This window comes from Alosa pseudoharengus, unplaced genomic scaffold (assembly GCF_046254945.1).
Source record: "Alosa pseudoharengus isolate Yale_2024_CS ecotype anadromous, Long Island Sound unplaced genomic scaffold, YU_APseudo_1.1 YU_APseudo_1.1_scf_3, whole genome shotgun sequence".
In the NCBI taxonomy this organism is placed as follows: Eukaryota; Metazoa; Chordata; class Actinopteri; order Clupeiformes; family Clupeidae; genus Alosa; species Alosa pseudoharengus.
The window spans coordinates 25000715-25019923 of NW_027468718.1; the positions used below are offsets into that span (position 1 = coordinate 25000715).

Here is a 19209-nt window from a genome sequence, read left to right on the forward strand (position 1 = left end):
CACTTTTATAAAGCTAATTCTGTCAGAGGAGAGAAAAATAGAGTAGATGCAATAGAAAGAAAGTGGTGCACAGTCTTTGGGCAGCATAACAGCAGTAGGAGTGGCGAGGAAGGAAGGGGAGGAGGAGGGAGAAAGGGAGGGGGGTGGGGGATGGAGTAGTGCATCACTGTTGACTGTGGCTCAGTTTTCCCAGCCTGCCTCCTTGCTCTGACTCAGAATAGCCTGTGCAGTGGGGAGCCTGGCAGTCAGGCGGTGAAAAACTGCCTGCTCTATCCCTGAACACTCCCTGTCCCCTGGGTCCTTATAGCTGTCTGGACAGTGATATTCCCCCTTCATTTGGTGAGTACCCTCTCAGTATTTTGACCCTGTGTGTTCATGCTTTGTATCAGTGAAACATTTGGTACTGTCATGGGTGAGAGTTCAGCAAAACCTGCCTTTTGCTTTGGTGCGGATTTCATCACTGTTTTCCAGTGCCCTCTTGTTTTCTTGTCTGGCTCACATTTCAACACATGGATTTCATTTGCTTTTCCCTTCAGCAATTTAGATGGCTGCTCTGCATTACAGCCAGCACCGCTCCAGTAACAGATTGCGAAGCTGAGAAATTGCAATCCTCTCTGAAATGCTTTCTAGCTTTTTAGCAGAGGTTTAATCAGTTATGTTGTTCTTTGGTTTTGTAGTGGAAGGGCCATTGTTAATCCATCAGCTGATTTCCCTTAGGAGAAATGTCTTAGTCATCCATTTCATTTACCCCACCGCAAGCAGGCAAGCAGTAACAGCTCGAGGCCTCACTATCAATTTAGCAGACATTCTGCCAGCTGATGATCTGAAGATGTTAAAGATGCCTTTGTTAGAGTTGGTACAATTCTCAAACAAGGGGCCTTTTTTCTCACAGGCCTGGAGTGTTTTTATGGCATTCACTCTTTTGTTTGTGACTGTTACGTGTTTTATCTGAGGAACCTCATCATTAAGCGGAGTTATTTTGGAACTTCAAAGGGAGTGGCCAAAACCAGCATTGTATAAAATATGAGTCCCCCCCCCCCCCAAGTCCCATTGTCACAGCTTTTCCCTTTTTCCTTTGGCACAGTTCAGAAGGATGTATAAATTGACAGCAGGATATAATTTTCTTTGTTATTCCACTTTAGCGGTTTACTGAGATAATCAGTAGAAACACACAGCCTATAAGCTGAACTAGTTAAATACCCATAGATGTATTATTTGTAAGGACAGGATTGACTGTTTACTTCTTCTCTAGTGGTTAGTCACTCAAGAGTTAATTGTCAAAACCACAGAATTGTTTGCATATCATCACATGGTCTGATAGTGTGTTCAAAAGTTAACTTCTATCTCTTGTTAACCAGAGAACACACTATGATTCAAGGCACTCACTCTGTGACAAAAAAATAATTTCTTTGGCAGAAAACCCTTGGCATGTGATAAATCAACTATGGAATCACCCCAAAAATTACGTAAGTTGTGCTAAACAGAATCATGGCAATATCTCATTTTTCAAATCCACCAAAGAGAGCAAGTAAATCTTTCAGCCACAAAAATAATCTCAGAAAATTGAAAGATTTTTTTCCCCCTGTCCAGGTATTCAGGGTAATGAAAACCTTCAGCGCATGATGGCAGGAGCTATGTTGCGGAAGGTTAAGTCTCGTTCTTCAAAGAAACAACGCCATTTCAGATTGCAAGAAGACTTTGCAACTGTTGGGTACCAATCCAGTTGGACCAAAATGTCCAACTCTTCCTGTAAGAAATGTTCATGTGTAGACTATTCCCTTCTATAATCCCTATAAATGGCTCAATAAACATAGCCTCACTGTTTTGCACTGGATGACTCAGTCTTTCCTGACACTTTTGCAGTCTCTGTATGTGATGTGGAGGCAGTGCGTGAGGGACATCAGTCAGAAGTCCTGCAAAGCCTCGCTCAGGAGTTTGCTGCAGAATGTTGCTTTACACTGGTGTTCCGAGGCCGCCGTGGCAACCTGGACCTGGTTGCTGAGACAGCAGAGGAGGCTCGGGCATGGATCCAGGGTCTTCGTGCTCTAATTGAGAATATGGAGAGCATGGATGAACGGGAGAAGCTTGACCAGTATCCTTATCAGAAGAGATAGACGATAAAATGTCAATTCACATGACCAACATGGTTGTCTCTTTCCTTAAATAACTTCTTTGCTTAGGTGGATCTGTGACTGGTTTGTTAAGGCAGACAAAAACAAAGATGGCAGGATGAACTTTAAGGAGATTCGTAAGCTTCTGAAAATGATGAATCTGGACATGAACGAACAGCATGCCATGCTGCTGTTCAAGGTAAGGACCCATTAATAGTGTTGTAAACATAGTTATGTTTATCTTGTTTTTGACCGGTTGACATAATTGTGTTGATATTTGTCTTTTGTTTTCTTTTCCACAGACAGCAGATAAATCTCAGACCGACTCTCTGGAGGCCGAGGAGTTTGTCGAGTTCTACAAAATGCTGACCGAGAGGAAGGAAATTCTGGAATTGTTCCAGGAGTACTCAAGTGATGGGGAGAAACTGTCCGTGTGTGATCTGGTGGACTTCCTGAGGGAAGAACAGCTGGAGGGTGACACGAGTCAGCAACACGCTGTTGATCTGATTGACCGTTACGAGCCCTCAGACAATGGTATATACCACCACAATCACCCACTTCCTCCACAATCAGTTACTCAGACCAGCCACAATGACCACCCACAATAACTAAATGAACACACAAGACAGAAACAACACCTCAATAAATAGCACATATCCACTTATCTTACATCATCCCTGTAGCATGAAATGATTTGTGCAGTGAATGGGGCATATTGGAGAGTGGGGCATATTGGCAGATATATTAAAAGCTCATTCTTACCCAGCGTCCTGCTCTTCAAGCCAAATTGAAGGAGTCTGGTGTAAGAACAACCTAGGGTCTATTTTTGGATGATAAGATAACAAATGTAAACTTTCGTTGGAGACCAAAACAATGTTAGTTGGTGCAGTTTTGAGATTAGGACTGAGATACACATTTCCAACTAAAAGCATATATCATAGCCTTTGGGGGCAGCTTTGCTACAACAAAGGAAATCACTCTTTTAAGCCATCTAGTGAGAAGAAAGTCCATACAAGTCGATCACCGAACTCTGTCCATGGACAGTAGCTTGTGCTGCATTTAATAACCGACTTGGACTTCTCCTAGAAGGATGGTGGGGACCAGGGGCCTCATAACAGACACTTCCTAACTATGAAATCCTCTTATCTCAGTTTAAGATGACATTAAGGATTTATGGTATTACAGAAGCATGTTTCCTAACTGCTTTTTAGAACAAATCCTATCTCAACTTAAGATAGGAAGATTGAGACAGAACCATCCTCACTTTGAAATTTTCTAATTTAGCAATCCTAAGGATTGCACAGACCCTGTCATAAATTCAAAATAACTGCCAAAATCCACTGCAGCAGACACCTGACACTGACGCCATCAGTGCAGCTATAATGTTCAACAGCACTGCTAACTTATTCCTCTGTCAACATTTAAAGCCCACCCATGCCAGTTAAGCTACTGTGAGTTCAAATGTGCTCACAGATTTGTAGGTTCACCAGACCGCATTAATTATAATTTGTGCTCTAATATCACAGCCTTTGGAACCAAATGACGTCTATGGTCCTCCATTATACATTTAGGAACAAAACTATTCACACCCCTGGCAAATATTGATTTTATGTTGATTTTCAATCTGACCAATATGTTTGTTCTTACTGAAAATGACACTGTCACATGCCAAAAGGCTGTAAGACAGTGTGGTAGAAACATGGAATCAGAAAAAGAAGCGTTTTCATCTTTTTTACAAATGAAAAATGGTGTGTCCAAAATTAACCCTTTATAAATAGTCAATTGGAAACATCTTTATTTGCCATCACAACTCTCAAAATGGTTATAAACGTACCAAGCCTCTTCATGTCTCCACAATAATTGATGATGGATATGAACATGTGAGATGAATTAAACTGTTTGTCTTTCTTCTGTAGCTAAAAAACGGCAGGTCATGTCCATAGATGGCTTTCTGATGTACCTGTGCTCTCCTGAGGGCTCCATCTTTAACGCAGAGCACCAGGGACTGTACCAGGACATGAGCCAGCCCCTGTGTCACTATTTCATCTCCTCCTCCCACAACACCTACCTGCTGGAGGACCAGCTGAAGGGGCCGAGTAGTGTGGAAGCTTACATCCAGTATGACACCTCCGAGGCTGTCCTGTCCTAAGATATATCATTGTGGCTAAAATGTAAATAGAGGATTATACTCAAAGCATTAAGAAATCCACTATAGCAAGAAGCCAATGAAGAGGAAGCAGAGAATGAACCCCAGCTCCTTTCTAACAGTATCTCATCCATTATTCACATGCTGTGATCCCTTAATAGTTCCAGTTTGCATGTCTTATTCAATAGGTCTTCAAAAGGTACACACATGTGATGGAATCTTCCAAAATGTTCCCGACTTCCGTACTACACATGCAAACGTATTGATTTAAAAGGAAAGGCAAGAAAACACCATGTTGTACATGGGCAGCGCTTTTAAAGGGAGCACTTAACTGAATTGTTCTCCCAGGAGGTTGATATGCTTTAGAAAAGGTTTATGATGGAATTGGATCATGACTCACTTCCTGTCCATTCGCATAAGGGCTCTGAAGCGAGGCTGCCGCTGTGTGGAAGTTGATTGCTGGGATGGCCCAAATGGAGAGCCCATAGTTTACCATGGACATACCTTGACCTCCAAGATCCTCTTCAAAGATGTCATAGCCTCAGTGGCAAACTATGCTTTCAAAGTGAGATGCTTACCTGAACTCACTATGGGTGTTTTGTTTCAGACATTGTTGTCCAGCTTCAACATTATGGTTTACAGAGTTTAGTTTGATTTTCATTGGCCTGAGCAGTATGTCCTGGATGGAATTCTGCTATCTGTGTACACATGATGTATTGATAAGGCTCTGTGACACTATCTTTCCTCTTGTTAATCAGGCGTCGGAGTACCCTGTTATCATATCCTTGGAAAACCACTGTAGTATTGAACAACAAAAAGTCATGGCCAAGCACCTTAGCAGCATCCTTGGTGACAGTCTACTGAAATTCACATTGGACGGAAAAGTTCCCAGTGTGCTACCATCTCCAGAGGTGAGATAAATATGCCTTTCATCTCTGATTCTTTGAAATTATATTTATATTGAATATATAAATGAAATATCAACCTTAATGACATAAGATGATCTCATTAGCAGTTTAAACCTGTCCTATTAGTGTATGCACTGTATATATATTGATATGAGTCTGGTGTGACAGTATGGTGTGACTGAGTAAGTATGAATGTATACTACTATGCACTAGAAGCATCTGTCCCATTGTGTGTATGAGAGGGTTTTGTGGAAGGGTATGGCGTGAGTATGAATGTGAACCTCTAGGCACCAGAAGGAGTAGCACTAAATTTCGTTGTGACAATGTTTTACAATGTTTTTACAATGACAAATAAAACGATTCTGAACATTCATAACAAAGCTACAAGGAACATTTTAGCTCTTAATGAACCTAAGCAGCATTAAACAAGATAATTAGTGTGATTGTTTGTGCTCATGAACACAACTACAAAGGCCTGTGTTATATCTTACATCTATAACTTACATGTACTTCCATATGCATTTTTTCCGGTCCATCAAATACCGAATGCTGCAGGAGGAAACCGCATGCATTGACATTATATACGGATGTGAAAATGTCAATAATTGAACCTGTTCTGAAAACCTTTTTGATGAACTAAAGTTTTAGGTCACTGTGCAAATGTAATTGACACAATGTGGTCATAGCATGCAGAGGCCTTAACCATGAAATACAGTACATACATTCAAACACATGGTGTTATACATTGAGATCCGACTCATTCCATTGTTCTGTTCTCTCTTTCTTTTCTATCTGTGTGTGTATGTGCCCTGTTAGGCCCTGAGAGGGAAGATACTGATAAAAGGAAAAAAGATTGGTGGAGTTGAGAAAAATCTGGATGGAGCACAGGAGACCCTCACAGGGGAAGTGAGCGATGAGGACGAAGCTGCTGAAATGGACAAAGACAGCTTACCACCTGAGGAAAGCCATGGAGAAAAGGTACTGGACATAAGAGACAGACTGTCTGTTTTTTTGTTTGTTTTGTTTTTCTGTTTGTTTGTAGACTTCTTTGAATTAAACTATTTTACGTCTTATTTTTTACGTATATTACGTAATATGTCTCTTGCAGAAGTTGAAGCAAAGTCTGTGCAAAGAGCTATCAGATCTGGTGGTGTACTGTAAGAGTGTCCATTTCAGTGGTTTTGAGAAATCTCGTGAGATGGGAAAGTCCTACGAGATGTCCTCTCTCTCCGAATCCAAGGCCAGGAAACACATCAAAGAAGCAGGTGGGTCCATGCTACACAGCTGGAGTCAGCTTTCACTTTAAAGGAACAGTAGCAGAGGCCATTTCATAAAACAAATGCAACTGCATTGAGTGTTCCAACTCTGGAGCGGGTGTTAAATGTCAGCTGGTTTCTGTTTGGATAGGGACAGAGTTTGTGCAGCACAACTCAAGGCAGCTGACCAGAGTATACCCTAGCGGGATGAGGACAGACTCATCCAACTACAGTCCTCAGGACATGTGGAATGTGGGATGCCAGATAGGTAAGAGTTTTATACGGTGGGTCTCATCAGATGAATTAGTATTTACCACTCTGGTTTTGGAAGTAATAATGCATGTTTACCAACAACAGATAACGTGAACATTGAGATTAATATTTTTGTGATGTTTATGAAAAAATGTTGACCACCACTTGCTACATTATATTATATATATATATATATATATATATATATATATATATTATATTATTATTATTATTATAAGCTACACTCATATTAAGATACTCTAATAAGATAAATCATGCATGGCTTATCAGTTTTATTTGTCTTCAATCACAGTGGCCCTGAATTTCCAGACAGCTGGCACTGAGATGGACCTCAATGATGGTCTCTTCAGTCAGAACAACTCTTGTGGCTATATTCTAAAGCCTGAGTTCTTAAGGCAATATGCCAGTACCTTTAATCCAGATAGACCCCAGGAGTTCTGCAACGATCATCCACAGAAACTCTTCATCAAGGTACCCAGCACCCATCACTGACCTACAGTCTACTACAGACAAGGATGGATTTTGATCAGTTAGTCCATGTTCTAAGCTAAACACAAGATAACACTAAGATGACACAAATCTTTCCTTTATCAAAGGTAATTAGTGGTCAACAGCTTCCCAAATTAAGTAAGAAGGAAGGCTCGATTGTGGACCCGCTCGTCAGGGTAGAAATCTACGGTGTCCCCCAGGATCAGTCCAAACAAGAGACAAGACACATTGACAACAATGGTGAGTTGCAGTTCTTTTGAAAAAAAAAGTTCTTTTTCAGTATAGCATGTTTTCATTGCTCTCCTGAAGCGTCGTTGAAGCCAAAGAAAAAGTTTCAGTGATTTCATCCAAGCTATTTCTGTCTGTTGCAGGATTTAATCCAGTATGGAATGAAAGCCTTCAGTTCAGCATCCACACTCCTAAGCTGGCTCTGGTGCGCTTTGTGGTGGAAGACCACGACACAACAACCAGGAATGATTTCATAGGACAGTACACCTTGCCTTTCACATCTATGTTACAGGGTAAGTCAGCCGCTGAATGAAAAATGGCATTTCCAATCACAAGAGAATAATTCCACTTTATGTGCTGGTATATGGTACATTTGCAATCACAAGAGAATAATAATTCCATGTTATGTATTGGGATATGGTATATTTGCAATGCAAGGAACATAAAGTATGTGTAATAAGTAGATGTATGCTTGTATGTTTGCAGGATATCGTCACATTCGTTTGCTGTCCAAAGACGGCACAAGTCTTGCTCCGTCCTCTCTGTTCGTACACATCCGTATAGACCTTGCATGATGAACAGGCATCAGTACCAGCATGTTAAAAACATGACATCTTTACCTCATGTCCTTTTGCTGTTTTTTTATGAATAAGCTGAACACTATATGCAATCACATCATTTTAAAAAGAAGCAGTGTTATTCGGAAACATCAGAATGTTTTCTCTGAAGAATAGTAGGATTACTAGCATGCAAGGTTTTGCATGTGATGTGATACTTTTAAGCAAACTAGCCTTCATATGTCTTATATTCATATATTTCATATATGAATTCATTATAAAAAAACAAAGAATTCACAAACATGTCATGTTATTTCCGCCCCCCTCCCCTTTTCAGGGTTCTAATGCATTTCCTTAAGTGCCACAATTGTTCTAATGATGTCTTTGCAGAGCATGCAATTCAGTGTCCTGAACTGTATGATTCCTGCTGGTATACTAGCATAGAATTTAAGAATTCTCAGCTTGTTCTGAAGCTTAGGTGTAGAGGCCTTAATACTCAGTATTATCTTTTATCTGAATGAAATAGTTCAAGCTCTTTTACATTACTATGACTTTTTAAAAAAGTAATTTTCATTTTGTCATTTTATGACATAATTTCCAACTCTATTATTTTATTAATTTGCTACTATTCATGTATTATTATCATTATTGTTTGACACACTCATGTTGTGTTGAAACAAATAAATTTCAGCAAGACCAAGTAAAGTGAAATGTCTTTTGTAAACAAGGTCCCTCAGTTACTTTTTCATGACCTGATTATTGAATGAAAACTAGACAACCCTAAGGCGAGGCATTATAGGCTATGTCAATTTAAGGATAGATTGGAATTTACACTATGTACACAAATGTATTGGGATGCCTGCCATTACACCCACAGGAAGTTCAATGACATCCAGTTGGTTCCCCCTTGGCAGCTGGAACAGCTTCCACTATTATGGGAATGATTCCCACAAGATTTCTAGAGTGAATTTTTGCCCATATATTACTTCCAAGCAGCATTCTGCCATTCTTTTTCAGCGATTACATACTGTACATATTATAGTTCAGATATAGATAGTTGTACATAGCGTAGTAAAATGTAAAAAAAAAAAAAACTGATACAGAGCAGTGAAGCTATTTTTCCAGCATACAGGGGCACATGTGCAACAGACCTCGGTCCTTGTGATAAGAAATTGATCGATCTATCCCATGTATTCCTGCTTAAAGAGACTACAGTACAATATTATGAGCACACAGGAATAAGCCTTGCTGGTCGTCAGCCCTCATTTTCCTCTTGAATGCTGGAAGCATCTCGGTCCGCCTGCTGGGCCTCCTCGTCCGCGTTGTCTGGTGGCTCTGCTGGCACGGTGAGCCGGGCCTCTTGAAGCGTCAGGAGGTGAGCGCCTGGGTCTCGGCCCACACCCTCCCCCACGGGCTGGTCCGGGTGGTGCCGCTGCAGGTGCTTCACCACCTGGAACTTCTGCTTGGCCCGGTAGCTGCAGTGGAGGCAGTGGTAGGGCTGCTGGTTGGTGTGGGTCAGGTAGTGGTTCTTCAGGCCAGCAGCCCAGCGGAAGGCCTTGGAGCACAGCTTGCACACAAACGGGCGCTCCTCGCTGTGCTTCTTCTGGTGGGTCTTGAGCAGGAAGCGCGTCTTGAAGGCCTTGCCGCACTTCTCACAGATGAAGGAGCGCACGTCACGATGGCGAGTCTCTCGGTGTACACGCAACGCATCGGGCCGATTGGTGCGATACTCACATTCCTCACATGCATATGGCTTGGCTCCTACCAAAAGTGACACAGCAATGAAAAAAACCCTGTTATATGCACATAGGCTTATACGCATACACACTCATCAGACATGGGTGGGCAGTGTTCCCTTACCTGTGTGCTTCGTCATGTGGTACTTCAGCTGGCTCACCCACTTGCATTTGTAGCCACACTCTGGACAAAGGTATTTCCGTTCCTCCTGGTGAATCCTCATATGATACTGCAAAGTTGTTAATATATATGTAATATGTTATTAACAATAGCATATACACAAGCTAAAGTGTATGACATAAACACTGTGCCAAATGTACCTACCTTTAGCCTAGATGGCTCGGCGCAGGAGTAACTGCACTGCTCACAATGGTAGGGCTTCTCCCCTGTGTGGATCCGGATGTGCCAAGTGATCTTCTGCCTGTTCCGTGTGGAGTACTGGCAATCGGTGCACTTGTAGAGTCGGGTTCCCCCATGAGAGCGGATGTGCTGCTCAAACACCAGCTGATGGCGGCAGGCGAAGCCGCAGACCTCACACTTCAGGGACTTGTCCTCGACTGGCCCGCCCTCGTGCTCCTCCAGCAGGTGCTGCGCAAGGAGCTGCCTCTTTCGGGTGGCGAAGGGGCACTCAGGGCACCGTTGGGTGAGGTGGGTCTTGCGGTGCTCCTCGAGGCTCTTCGGCGTCTCGAAGCTCACCTGGCAGGTGGCGCAGCGCAGCTGAGGGTGCTCTTGCTGTAGGTGCTCTTTGAGAGCACTTCTGCTCGGGCAGGTGAAGTCGCACTGCGCGCAGGTGTGCGTCTGCCGGCTCTGGTGCCGCCGATTCTGGTGCTGCTTCAGGGCCGTCTCGGAGCTGAAGCGCGCCTCACACTGGCCGCACGCGTGGCAGAGCTCCCCTGTGTGGCAGCTGAGGGTATGGCGGCTGAGGTCGTTCAGGCTGTAACCACTGTAGTCACAGAGCTGGCAGAAGTGCGTTGCCTGCCTGTCGTGCACGCGCTGCCTGTGGAGCCGCAGCTTGGACGTGGTGCCGAATGTCTGGCTGCAGAGGTCGCAGGCGTGCCGACCAAGACCCGTGTGCAGGGACTCGTGGGCATCAAGCCGGTACCGGCGCGTGGTGCTGAAGGCACAGAAGCGGCAGGGGTACGGCCTGGCTCCCTCGTGCTTCAGGGCCACATGCTGGGCCATGCAGCGCTCCTGCTTACAGCTGAAGGGGCAGGACTTGCACTGCAGCCGGGCCTTTCTGCCTGTAGTCGGAGCCTGGGGCTTCTCCTTCTTGTGGACTAGTACATGCTGGACAAGCGCTTTTTGCGATTTAGCCACAAATGAGCAAAACTGGCACTGGATTTCATTGGGCTTCAGGCAGCCCCGCTTTCTGTGGCTCGCTAATGCTCTCTGCTGGTGGCATTTGAAGGAACAACTGGGGCAGGACAAATGTCCGTTCCCTTTTTCTTTCCTCAGCTCCTCTGAATTACTGTTACCGCCGCCTCTGTCTTCACTCCCCACCTCAGCATCAGAATCACTGATGTCTCTCTCTGATTCTAGGCCTTCTTTGCTTGGGCTGGCATTGCCTTTAGAGGTGAGGCAAGAGGTACAATGGCGCTCTATGGTTGCAATCCTAGAGGAGGAAAAAGAACAGATCTTGCAAGCAAACTTTCCATCTGACTCAGTATAACCCTGACCATCACCTTCTGAGCTCAATTCTGCATGGCATCTCTGCTTTGGAGCGATAGTTGTAGATGTTACACCACTGCTCGCCTTGTTTGTATCAGATACAGAGCTTCCTTCCGCATCCGGATAATTAGTCATATTATTATTAGCGGAGCCCTCCTCACACATAGCATTTATTACATTTGTTTGGTCCGAAAGTTGTGATTCTTCCCACTCCTGCGTGGAGTCACTGGGTTTGTCCAACCCTGCTGGGGGCACCTGGGAAAACTTTCGGCCCTTCTTCACGAGCACGGGGCACTTCTTGAGGCGGTGGGTGTTCAGGCCCCGGGACTGTTTGAACTTGGCGCCACAGTCCGAGCAGCAGAGCGGCGTTGCTTTTCGGGCCCCGCACGCAGAGCGGCAGTGCTGCCTGAGGGACGTCTGCTTGCGCGTCACGTAGGAGCAGTGCTCACACCGGTACACGTCGGCCTGCGTTTGGACCACCAGCATCTGAACCCGGCCCTCCAGCACCAGGGCCTCTGCTTGCTCCTTGTCCTGCTTCTTCATGGCTCTCAGGGCAGCCTCAGAGGTTCCAGTGGAGGAGTGTTCAGGAGGAGAGAGAGCGAGCGGCAGGGAGGAGGGAGGCTCTGTTGGCTCCTCACTATCATTCTGCTCCTCACATTCCTCAAGAGCTACATCATTCTGATAATTTACTGACTCTGTGAGGATCTGCAGTTTTTCTCCTTCACTCTGTGGCTCCGCTGAGACAGTAGCTAAACGTTCAGCATTATCAGTCCCAGTTTGTGAGCATTCAGCATCACTTACAGGTGTTAAGACTAAGGTACAGCAGGATTCTTGGTTATCATCAGACGGTTGCCCCTCTATATTTTCTGTCTCTGGAACAGTTTGGTTATCTACAACAGTTTCCAAAGTTCCTGATTCAACTGACAGCTGTTCCTGGCTTTCACAAATAGTGATAACAGTGTCAGCAGCCACCATATTCTGATGGTCTGACAGCACTTGCCTTGATCCACTCACACAAGGATTAGGATCAACTTGGCTACTAGCTTTATTTCCTGTACAGCTTCCATTTTTCCCTGAAGAGGCTGCCGCAGTCTTTGAAAACAAGCTCTGAAGTGGATCTAGAGCATTACTCTCCCTCTCTTTCTCTGCATAGTTTTCAAGCCACTCAACATCCCCAGGCACATACCCATGGATCTTCTTTTTGTGCAGGAAGAGTCCAGTGTTGCTGAAAGTAGTATAAGGACACAGGGCACAGCGGAACTCTCTGTTCCTGGTGTGTTTGCTGTTCTCATGATTCTGCAGAGCTTGGCGGTAGCGTGTCTGGTAAGGACAGTATTTGCACTGAAAGACAGGAGGCTGGCACTGCTCTCCTGTAGAGTGCTTCAGCTGCATGTGTTTGCGCAGTTCACTCTTACGCTTGCAGGAGTAGGCACAGACCTCACAAATCAGTGACTTGGCCTGGTGACGGAGCTTGTGGCTGTTTAGTTGGTCCGTGCGATGACAGCGGTATGAACACTGATTACACTTATACCTGAAAAAGAAAACAGATTGTTTTGCTATAGCCTATATAACATAGAAATGCCTGTGTATTTTCAACATCTGCATATTAAATGAAACAAACTAACCTGAGGTCTCCAGCATGTTTCCGCATGTGCACACTCAGATAATGCTTCCACTTGGTGACATAGCCACATTCTGAGCACATATGATGCTTATCATCAGAATGTGTTAGCATATGTTTGGAAAGGTAGGTCTCATCACGACATCTGAAGTCACAAAGCTTGCATTTGTGGGGCTTCTCACCTAAAAATATGTTAAAATGACAAATGTGGGATACACTAAGCACTTGAGGAAATAATAGAAATACTCCAATCTATAATGGTATAATACATTAACACATTTCCATTGTTATTGCTATTTAGTAACATCAACAATACATCAACAAGTAGTGCTAGTGCTAGCAGTACTAGGAATACAAAACTATTTTACATAGTTATTAATTACAATAACTCACTTATAACTAGGGCTGTCAAAATAACTGATTAATTTTGATTAATTAATTTGAGAAAAAATAACTGATTAAAAAAAATAACGCAGATTAATCGATTCCGTATGACCTTTGACCCCGAGCCGTTGTAGTCAGTAACCATTAGACTGTAAAATGAAGGAGAGAGAAGAAAATGTGCTGACTAGATCATTGATTGGAACATTTACTTTTAAACAACGGCCTGATGGTGTTGATAAAAATAAAATGTTGATTAAAATAAAGTCCTCTGCAATGTCTGCAGCAAGGAATTTGCATATCACTGGAGTTAATCAACTCTAAAGTCGCACATCAAAGCAAAGAAATAGTGTTGACATTGAGGGAAGATTATTCAATGATTTATTTGAATTTAAAAATGTAAAATACTTTCACAGCAAAAAATATATATGCGATTAATTTAGATTAATTAATCACAGAGTATGTAATTAATTAGATTATTTTTTTTAATCGATTGACAGCCCTACTTATAACATATACTACTCACCAGTGTGCATTAGCATGTGTCGGTTTAGAACACGTTTATGGGCTGTGACAAAATCACACTGTTGACAACGGTGGATCTTCTCATTTGCATGGAAATGGCCGACATGCTGCTCAAACTCCACTGGGTTGAAGGTGGTAAAGGTGCAGAAGTCACAGTGCAGCTCCTCCTTGCCCGGATGCCCCTGTCTCTTGTGTTGCTGGAAGCGGCTCTTGTTGGAGCAGGAGAAGTCGCACTGCGAGCAGTGGAAGGCCTGGTGTGTGCGCAGGTGTCCCTCCATGGCCTCAACGCTTCGGAAGAGAGCACTGCATGCATGATGACGACACTCGATGGCTTGAATGCCGTGAGCATCCTCCATGTGTCTCTGGAGCTCTCTTTTCTCAGTGGTCTGAAAGGTGCAGTCCTCGTCGAGGCAGGTCAGAGGCTGACCCTCTCTGGCGGTGTGGTGGGACTTCATGTGGGCCTTGAGCATCCGGCTCTGCCGGAAGGTGTCTCCGCAGGTTGGGCAGGGGTACTCGTCCGAGTATAGCTGCCCCCCTGCCTGGTCTCCATGCACGCTGGCGAGGTGCCGGCGGAGGGAGTTGCGCTCCACTGCTCCGTACTCACACAGATGGCAGTGGTGCAGCTTCTGGCCGGTCTCCCTGAGCATGTGGATGCGCAGCTTGCTCTTGCTAGTGAAGTGATGCTTGCAGGTAGGACACTGCAAACTCGGGTCTGGAAAATGCAGGTGCATGTGTTCCACCAGGTGGGACCGAGTCTTGAAGCAGCGACGGCACTCTGAGCAAATGTGGGTGCGATACAGGTGCTCGGCACCTTCAATAATGTGACCTTTTCCTGAGGGATGAAACAAATCTATGTATTATTATTTAACACTCTCAGAGAAAGAGATAGAGAGAAGAGATTCAATATTGAACAGTGAAAGTTAAGTGTACCTTTGCTGGGACATTTTGCCTCTGGGGTGGGTGTCTTCTGGGTCTTGGATTTTGTGCTTGTGCTGCAGCCTTCCGGCTCTTCCACAGATTCTGCATTTGTAGAGCAATTTTGGGCCCTTCTTTTTCTTGTGGCTGACTGTCTTTTACCCAGTCCCATCCCCGCCTTTAGCTCCAGCATACTGTCCTGATTATCCATTTTCTCACCTTAACAAAAAATGAACAGTTGTGGCTACTTGATATATGCTTAGTGAAGTTCACAAATATATTGACTCCTATGTCAACTTAACAAAGGTACTCACCCATTGCAAACCAACAGAATGTGCACAAGGCTATTATGTTGCTTTATTTTTTAGAAAATAGCAACAGATTTACATCCCTACTTGTAATACAGATTTATTTAATTACAAGTTGGATATTCGGTTCAATATAATTAAGACTTCATGAAACATGAAAAGAAATTTTGACCTACTGCGTGGGATCACTTGATTTCTGTCTCCGGACAACAACGAATTGTAGCCTAGCCTACATCAGGGTTTGTCTACCCGTCCGAAGCGAACCAAAAAACGAGCTTATTTGCATGGATTTTCATAGAAAGCAGACGCCTCTCTCGCAAGGACAATTGTAGTTTTTGGCTTAACGAGCCTTCTAGCTAAGTCCACAGCCATGCAACGCTAGCAACTAACGTTATAATGCTACGTTAGGGGGTATGTTTGCAACACACATACATCATTGCAGTTGTCTTAATGTACCAGCATTGCCAATATTCCCAAGCAAATTAATTAAATAACATATGGCATGCAATGACTTATTTCCAATAATTGAATCACTGAATGTTATTATAAAAAAGCTTTTTTTCCAGATAGATAGGACCTATTTAGATGATCTATGTTGTAGCGGACATATTATGGCCGAACACAGGAAATACATTAGAGGTCACCATGTGACGCGTCGATTTGTCCAATGGAATCATCAAGATCGTGCTGCTGTTGAGCTTGGCAGTGTTGAAGTCATCCCAGACATCCCAATTCATAGCGAGGGATCCAGAAAACAGACCAAACAAATGCCGAGCATTTAATTGAGCCGTTGGAAATAACTTAACGGTATTTAGATTTTTGATTTGCAATGGAGCTTGGTAAACAGCTCAAGTAGGACAGTAGTAGGAGTCGAGTAGGAGTCATTTAATTTAACGTTACAACGTACGTTGAATACTTGACGCTGGCTGAAGAGGTGTTTGTAATTATGCCGTTTTTACTGTGTATGAGTTCTTCGTTGTCTTGACATAGGTTGCATAGTTTACATTAATTCCACGCTGCTTGTCCTCAAACTAACATTTAAGCCATGCCTCTATCAGACTTTCTTGCTGCATTGAAGGACAACCCTTACTTTGGGGCTGGCTTTGGTCTCGTGGGTGTGGGCACAGCACTCGCAGTCGCTAGAAAGGGGGCACAGGTCGGTATGATCTTTTTTAGGAGGAACTACATGATTACTTTAGAAGTGCCCAGCAGAGACAAGAGTTACCACTGGCTGTTGAGTTGGATTACTAAGCACGCCAGGCACACACAACACCTCAGTGTGGAAACTTCATACCTGCAACATGAGAGTGGACGAGTGCATACACAGTTCGACTTCCACCCCAGTCCAGGCAATCATATTATTTGGTAAGCCAAACTTGTAGTTTCAGTGCTACCTGTGAACATTTAACATATCAAATCATGTGGAACATTTTGTCATTAAATATGTTTGCTTGGACTCGGTATGACTAGGTATGGAAATAAATGGATCCGAGTCGAGAGAACAAGGGAGAAACAAATGGTTGATCTCCACACAGGAACCCCCTGGGAGTCTGTGACCTTCACATCCCTTGGGAGAGACAGACAGTTGTTCGTAGACATTCTTCAGGAAGGTAAGTGAAAGAATCAAGGCATTACACTATCGAACTTTGAAATTTGTTACGTATGGCTCACCCAGCTCTTAATGTAATATGTCTGTGTGGGGGTCTGTGTGTGCGTTGTTGTGTGTCTGTCTGTCTTTGGTACTCCTTAGCACGGGAACTGGCCCTGAAACAAGAGGAGGGGCGGACGGTGATGTATACTGCCCTTGGAGCTGAGTGGCGGCCCTTCGGGTTTCCACGGCGACGACGGCCTCTCTCTTCAGTGGTTTTAGAGAGAGGGGTTGAGGAGAGAATTGTGGATGATGTGAAGGAATTCATCAGCAACCCAAAGTGGTACACAGACAGAGGTAACACACAATGAAAAAAGTAATCATTCTACATTTGCATCTGACAACCTGTGCACAACAGTAGGTCTGACTGATGTCTTCTGTTATGTAGGAATTCCCTACAGGAGAGGATACCTGCTGTATGGCCCACCAGGGTGTGGAAAGAGCAGCTTCATGTGCGTACATCCATATTATGTTACTTTTGTATGTGACACATGTTTATAGTTCATGTTTGACTGTGGCTGTCTCTCAAACCGCATACTTCTGTCAGTACACTGCTAGTATCTGCTGAGCGCTTACTTGTGTTGTGCCCACTTTTCGATGGTTAGTATTGTTTCTATGGGCCAATCCCAAAGTTAGCCCTGAGGACTAAGGACTAAAGACTCACAGACTTAATTGATCTCGGGTGCTAAGTGAGTGAGTGTGTGAGACCACATGGGTTCAGATAAGTGTAAATGGGATAAAAAATCCGTGATTCTGTGAGTCTGGACTTGGGATTGGCCCCATATCTGCACTATATACTTAAACTAAGTATTTGAAGTCTGCAAGTAGGCGGTTTTAGACACAGCCAGAATCTTGATCATTCTGCGATAGATACTGATGACTGTATCTGTGTGCGTGTACATCATTTAGCACGGCCCTGGCAGGAGAGCTGGGCTACAGCATTTGCCTGATGAGCCTGAGTGATCGCAGTCTATCAGATGACCGGCTCAACCACCTGCTCACCGTGGCTCCTCAGCAGAGCATCATTCTGCTGGAGGACGTGGACGCTGCTTTTGTCAGCCGGGAGCTGCTGCCCACTGAGAGTATGTTTTCCGAGGTTCAACACTAGTGGCTCTTTGCTTTACTTATTCAAAGTTATACATGTTTCGGCAGCACCTGGGTTCTATTTGGGTCCTGTAGTATTCCTTTTTGGAATACTGCCTCAGCTGGGTCTTATTTGTGTTCTATAGTACCGGTATTCATTTTTGGAACAGCGAACAGTTTTCTTTGCTTTTCAGATCCAATGGCTTATCAAGGCATGGGAAGGCTGACATTCAGTGGACTTTTAAATGCCTTGGATGGAGTGGCTTCTTCTGAAGCAAGGATAGTATTCATGACTACCAACTTTCTTGACAGGTATGTAAGTCAAACATTAGGTGTTTGTCCTCAGTTATGGGAATAACGGCGTTACTTTTTTCTGTAACGAGTAATCTAATTGATTAATTGATCTAAACTAATCACTAGCACTTTGCACATCTTACCACATAACTCACCCTATCACTTGGCTTGAATGCTTAAATATGGGTCGACTTAATTGCCATGGAAAATTGAGACCAGACCAGTTAAGAAACGGTGGGTGTGGGAATTTAGTCCGTAGGACTATGTAACATTGAAGGCTTTAAAATGTGTGCTTAGCAAAAACGAATTGGCTGATCTCTCCTGTAGGCTTGATCCTGCTCTGATCCGGCCCGGTCGGGTGGACCTGAAGCAGTACGTGGGCCACTGCTCCCACTGGCAGCTCACGCAGATGTTCCGCCGGTTCTACCCTGCAGAGTCTGCGTCGGCAGAGAGGTTTGCGGAAAGTGCTCTCGCCATGTACCCGGAGATCAGTGCTGCACAGGTGCAGGGACACTTTATGCTCTACAAACTGGATCCCATCGGCTCCATCGACAACTTGGCCCAAATGCAGACTTGACCACTCAGGACTTAATCGGAAGTGGTTGGTGATGTTCTTTCAACAATTCTCACCATTCTTCAATGCTTTTCGGAATGACATGAGAAATATAATGTTGTGGGGTAAACAACATACAAAAAAAGCTAATACAAAATCCAAATAAATAAATGTTTTCAATGAAACATTATTGGCAGGTCTACTATTTAATTGAAAAATAATATTGAAATAAAATGCATCAGAGATGGGTCTAGTTAGGTATGTTTCAGGACCTATCTATCTATATCTGTATGTATGTAAATATGGTACATGATACAATAAAGAGCATAGTCACAGAAAAATGACTAATGGCCAGAAGAAGCAGTCTTTGAATTGGTTCACTGTTTGAAAGAGTTTTCTGTGAGTTAATATTTGCAGTAAATGTATCTTTAGTTTTACATGAAAGCGTTACATCATAGAGAAAAGTTGATGCTGTTGTGAGAGGTGCATAAAAATCCTTTCATTTACT

At 43.8% G+C, this 19209-nt stretch overlaps 3 protein-coding genes across 4 annotated transcripts; 2 read left to right on the plus strand and 1 right to left on the minus strand.

Moving 5' to 3' along the window:
* Window positions 1-206: 206 nt before the first annotated feature.
* On the plus strand, window positions 207-8590 carry plcd4b (phospholipase C, delta 4b). 2 transcript variants are annotated; one of them, XM_076263707.1, is made up of 16 exons: window positions 207-339; window positions 1359-1466; window positions 1591-1749; window positions 1864-2092; window positions 2181-2310; window positions 2414-2645; window positions 4028-4229; window positions 4678-4822; window positions 5016-5168; window positions 5982-6143; window positions 6274-6430; window positions 6573-6689; window positions 6987-7165; window positions 7291-7423; window positions 7555-7704; window positions 7898-8590. In XM_076263707.1, exons 2-16 carry the CDS (start codon window positions 1445-1447, stop codon window positions 7984-7986), a joined length of 2259 nt encoding a protein of 752 aa, XP_076119822.1. In that variant the 5' UTR covers window positions 207-339; window positions 1359-1444; the 3' UTR covers window positions 7987-8590. The 2 variants fall into 2 exon arrangements, with proteins under 2 accessions (XP_076119822.1, XP_076119821.1); XM_076263706.1 differs by having other exon boundaries at window positions 1417-1466.
* Window positions 8591-8712: 122 nt separating this feature from the next.
* znf142 (zinc finger protein 142) lies at window positions 8713-15611 on the minus strand. Its single transcript, XM_076263705.1, has 7 exons — window positions 15300-15611; window positions 14831-15034; window positions 13902-14732; window positions 12999-13176; window positions 10030-12904; window positions 9829-9934; window positions 8713-9729 (listed from the first exon to the last, which is right to left on the minus strand). Exons 2-7 carry the CDS (start codon window positions 15024-15026, stop codon window positions 9224-9226), a joined length of 4692 nt encoding a protein of 1563 aa, XP_076119820.1. The 5' UTR covers window positions 15027-15034; window positions 15300-15611; the 3' UTR covers window positions 8713-9223.
* A 171-nt stretch (window positions 15612-15782) lies between these two features.
* Window positions 15783-19045, plus strand: bcs1l (BCS1 ubiquinol-cytochrome c reductase complex chaperone). The gene is made up of 7 exons (XM_076263709.1): window positions 15783-16488; window positions 16594-16733; window positions 16874-17068; window positions 17160-17223; window positions 17681-17853; window positions 18049-18166; window positions 18476-19045. The coding sequence occupies exons 1-7, from the start codon at window positions 16169-16171 to the stop codon at window positions 18723-18725; spliced, it is 1260 nt and encodes a 419-aa protein (XP_076119824.1). The 5' UTR covers window positions 15783-16168; the 3' UTR covers window positions 18726-19045.
* Window positions 19046-19209: the final 164 nt, after the last annotated feature.

Coding starts and splice junctions, on each gene's coding strand:
- plcd4b (XM_076263707.1), top strand. CDS start 1,445: ATGGAATCACCCCAAAAATTAC. Junction 2,646..4,027: donor TTACGAGCCCTCAGACAATG/GTATATACCACC, acceptor TTTCTTCTGTAG/CTAAAAAACGGCAGGTCATG. Junction 5,169..5,981: donor GTGTGCTACCATCTCCAGAG/GTGAGATAAATA, acceptor GTGCCCTGTTAG/GCCCTGAGAGGGAAGATACT.
- bcs1l (XM_076263709.1), top strand. CDS start 16,169: ATGCCTCTATCAGACTTTCTTGCTGCATTGAAGGACAACCCTTACTTT. Junction 16,734..16,873: donor CGTAGACATTCTTCAGGAAG/GTAAGTGAAAGA, acceptor GGTACTCCTTAG/CACGGGAACTGGCCCTGAAA. Junction 17,069..17,159: donor AAAGTGGTACACAGACAGAG/GTAACACACAAT, acceptor TCTGTTATGTAG/GAATTCCCTACAGGAGAGGA.
- znf142 (XM_076263705.1), bottom strand. CDS start 15,026: ATGGATAATCAGGACAGTATGCTGGAGCTAAAGGCGGGGATGGGACTG. Junction 9,935..10,029: donor CCGAGCCATCTAGGCTAAAG/GTAGGTACATTT, acceptor ACAACTTTGCAG/TATCATATGAGGATTCACCA. Junction 9,730..9,828: donor CCACATGACGAAGCACACAG/GTAAGGGAACAC, acceptor CACTTTTGGTAG/GAGCCAAGCCATATGCATGT.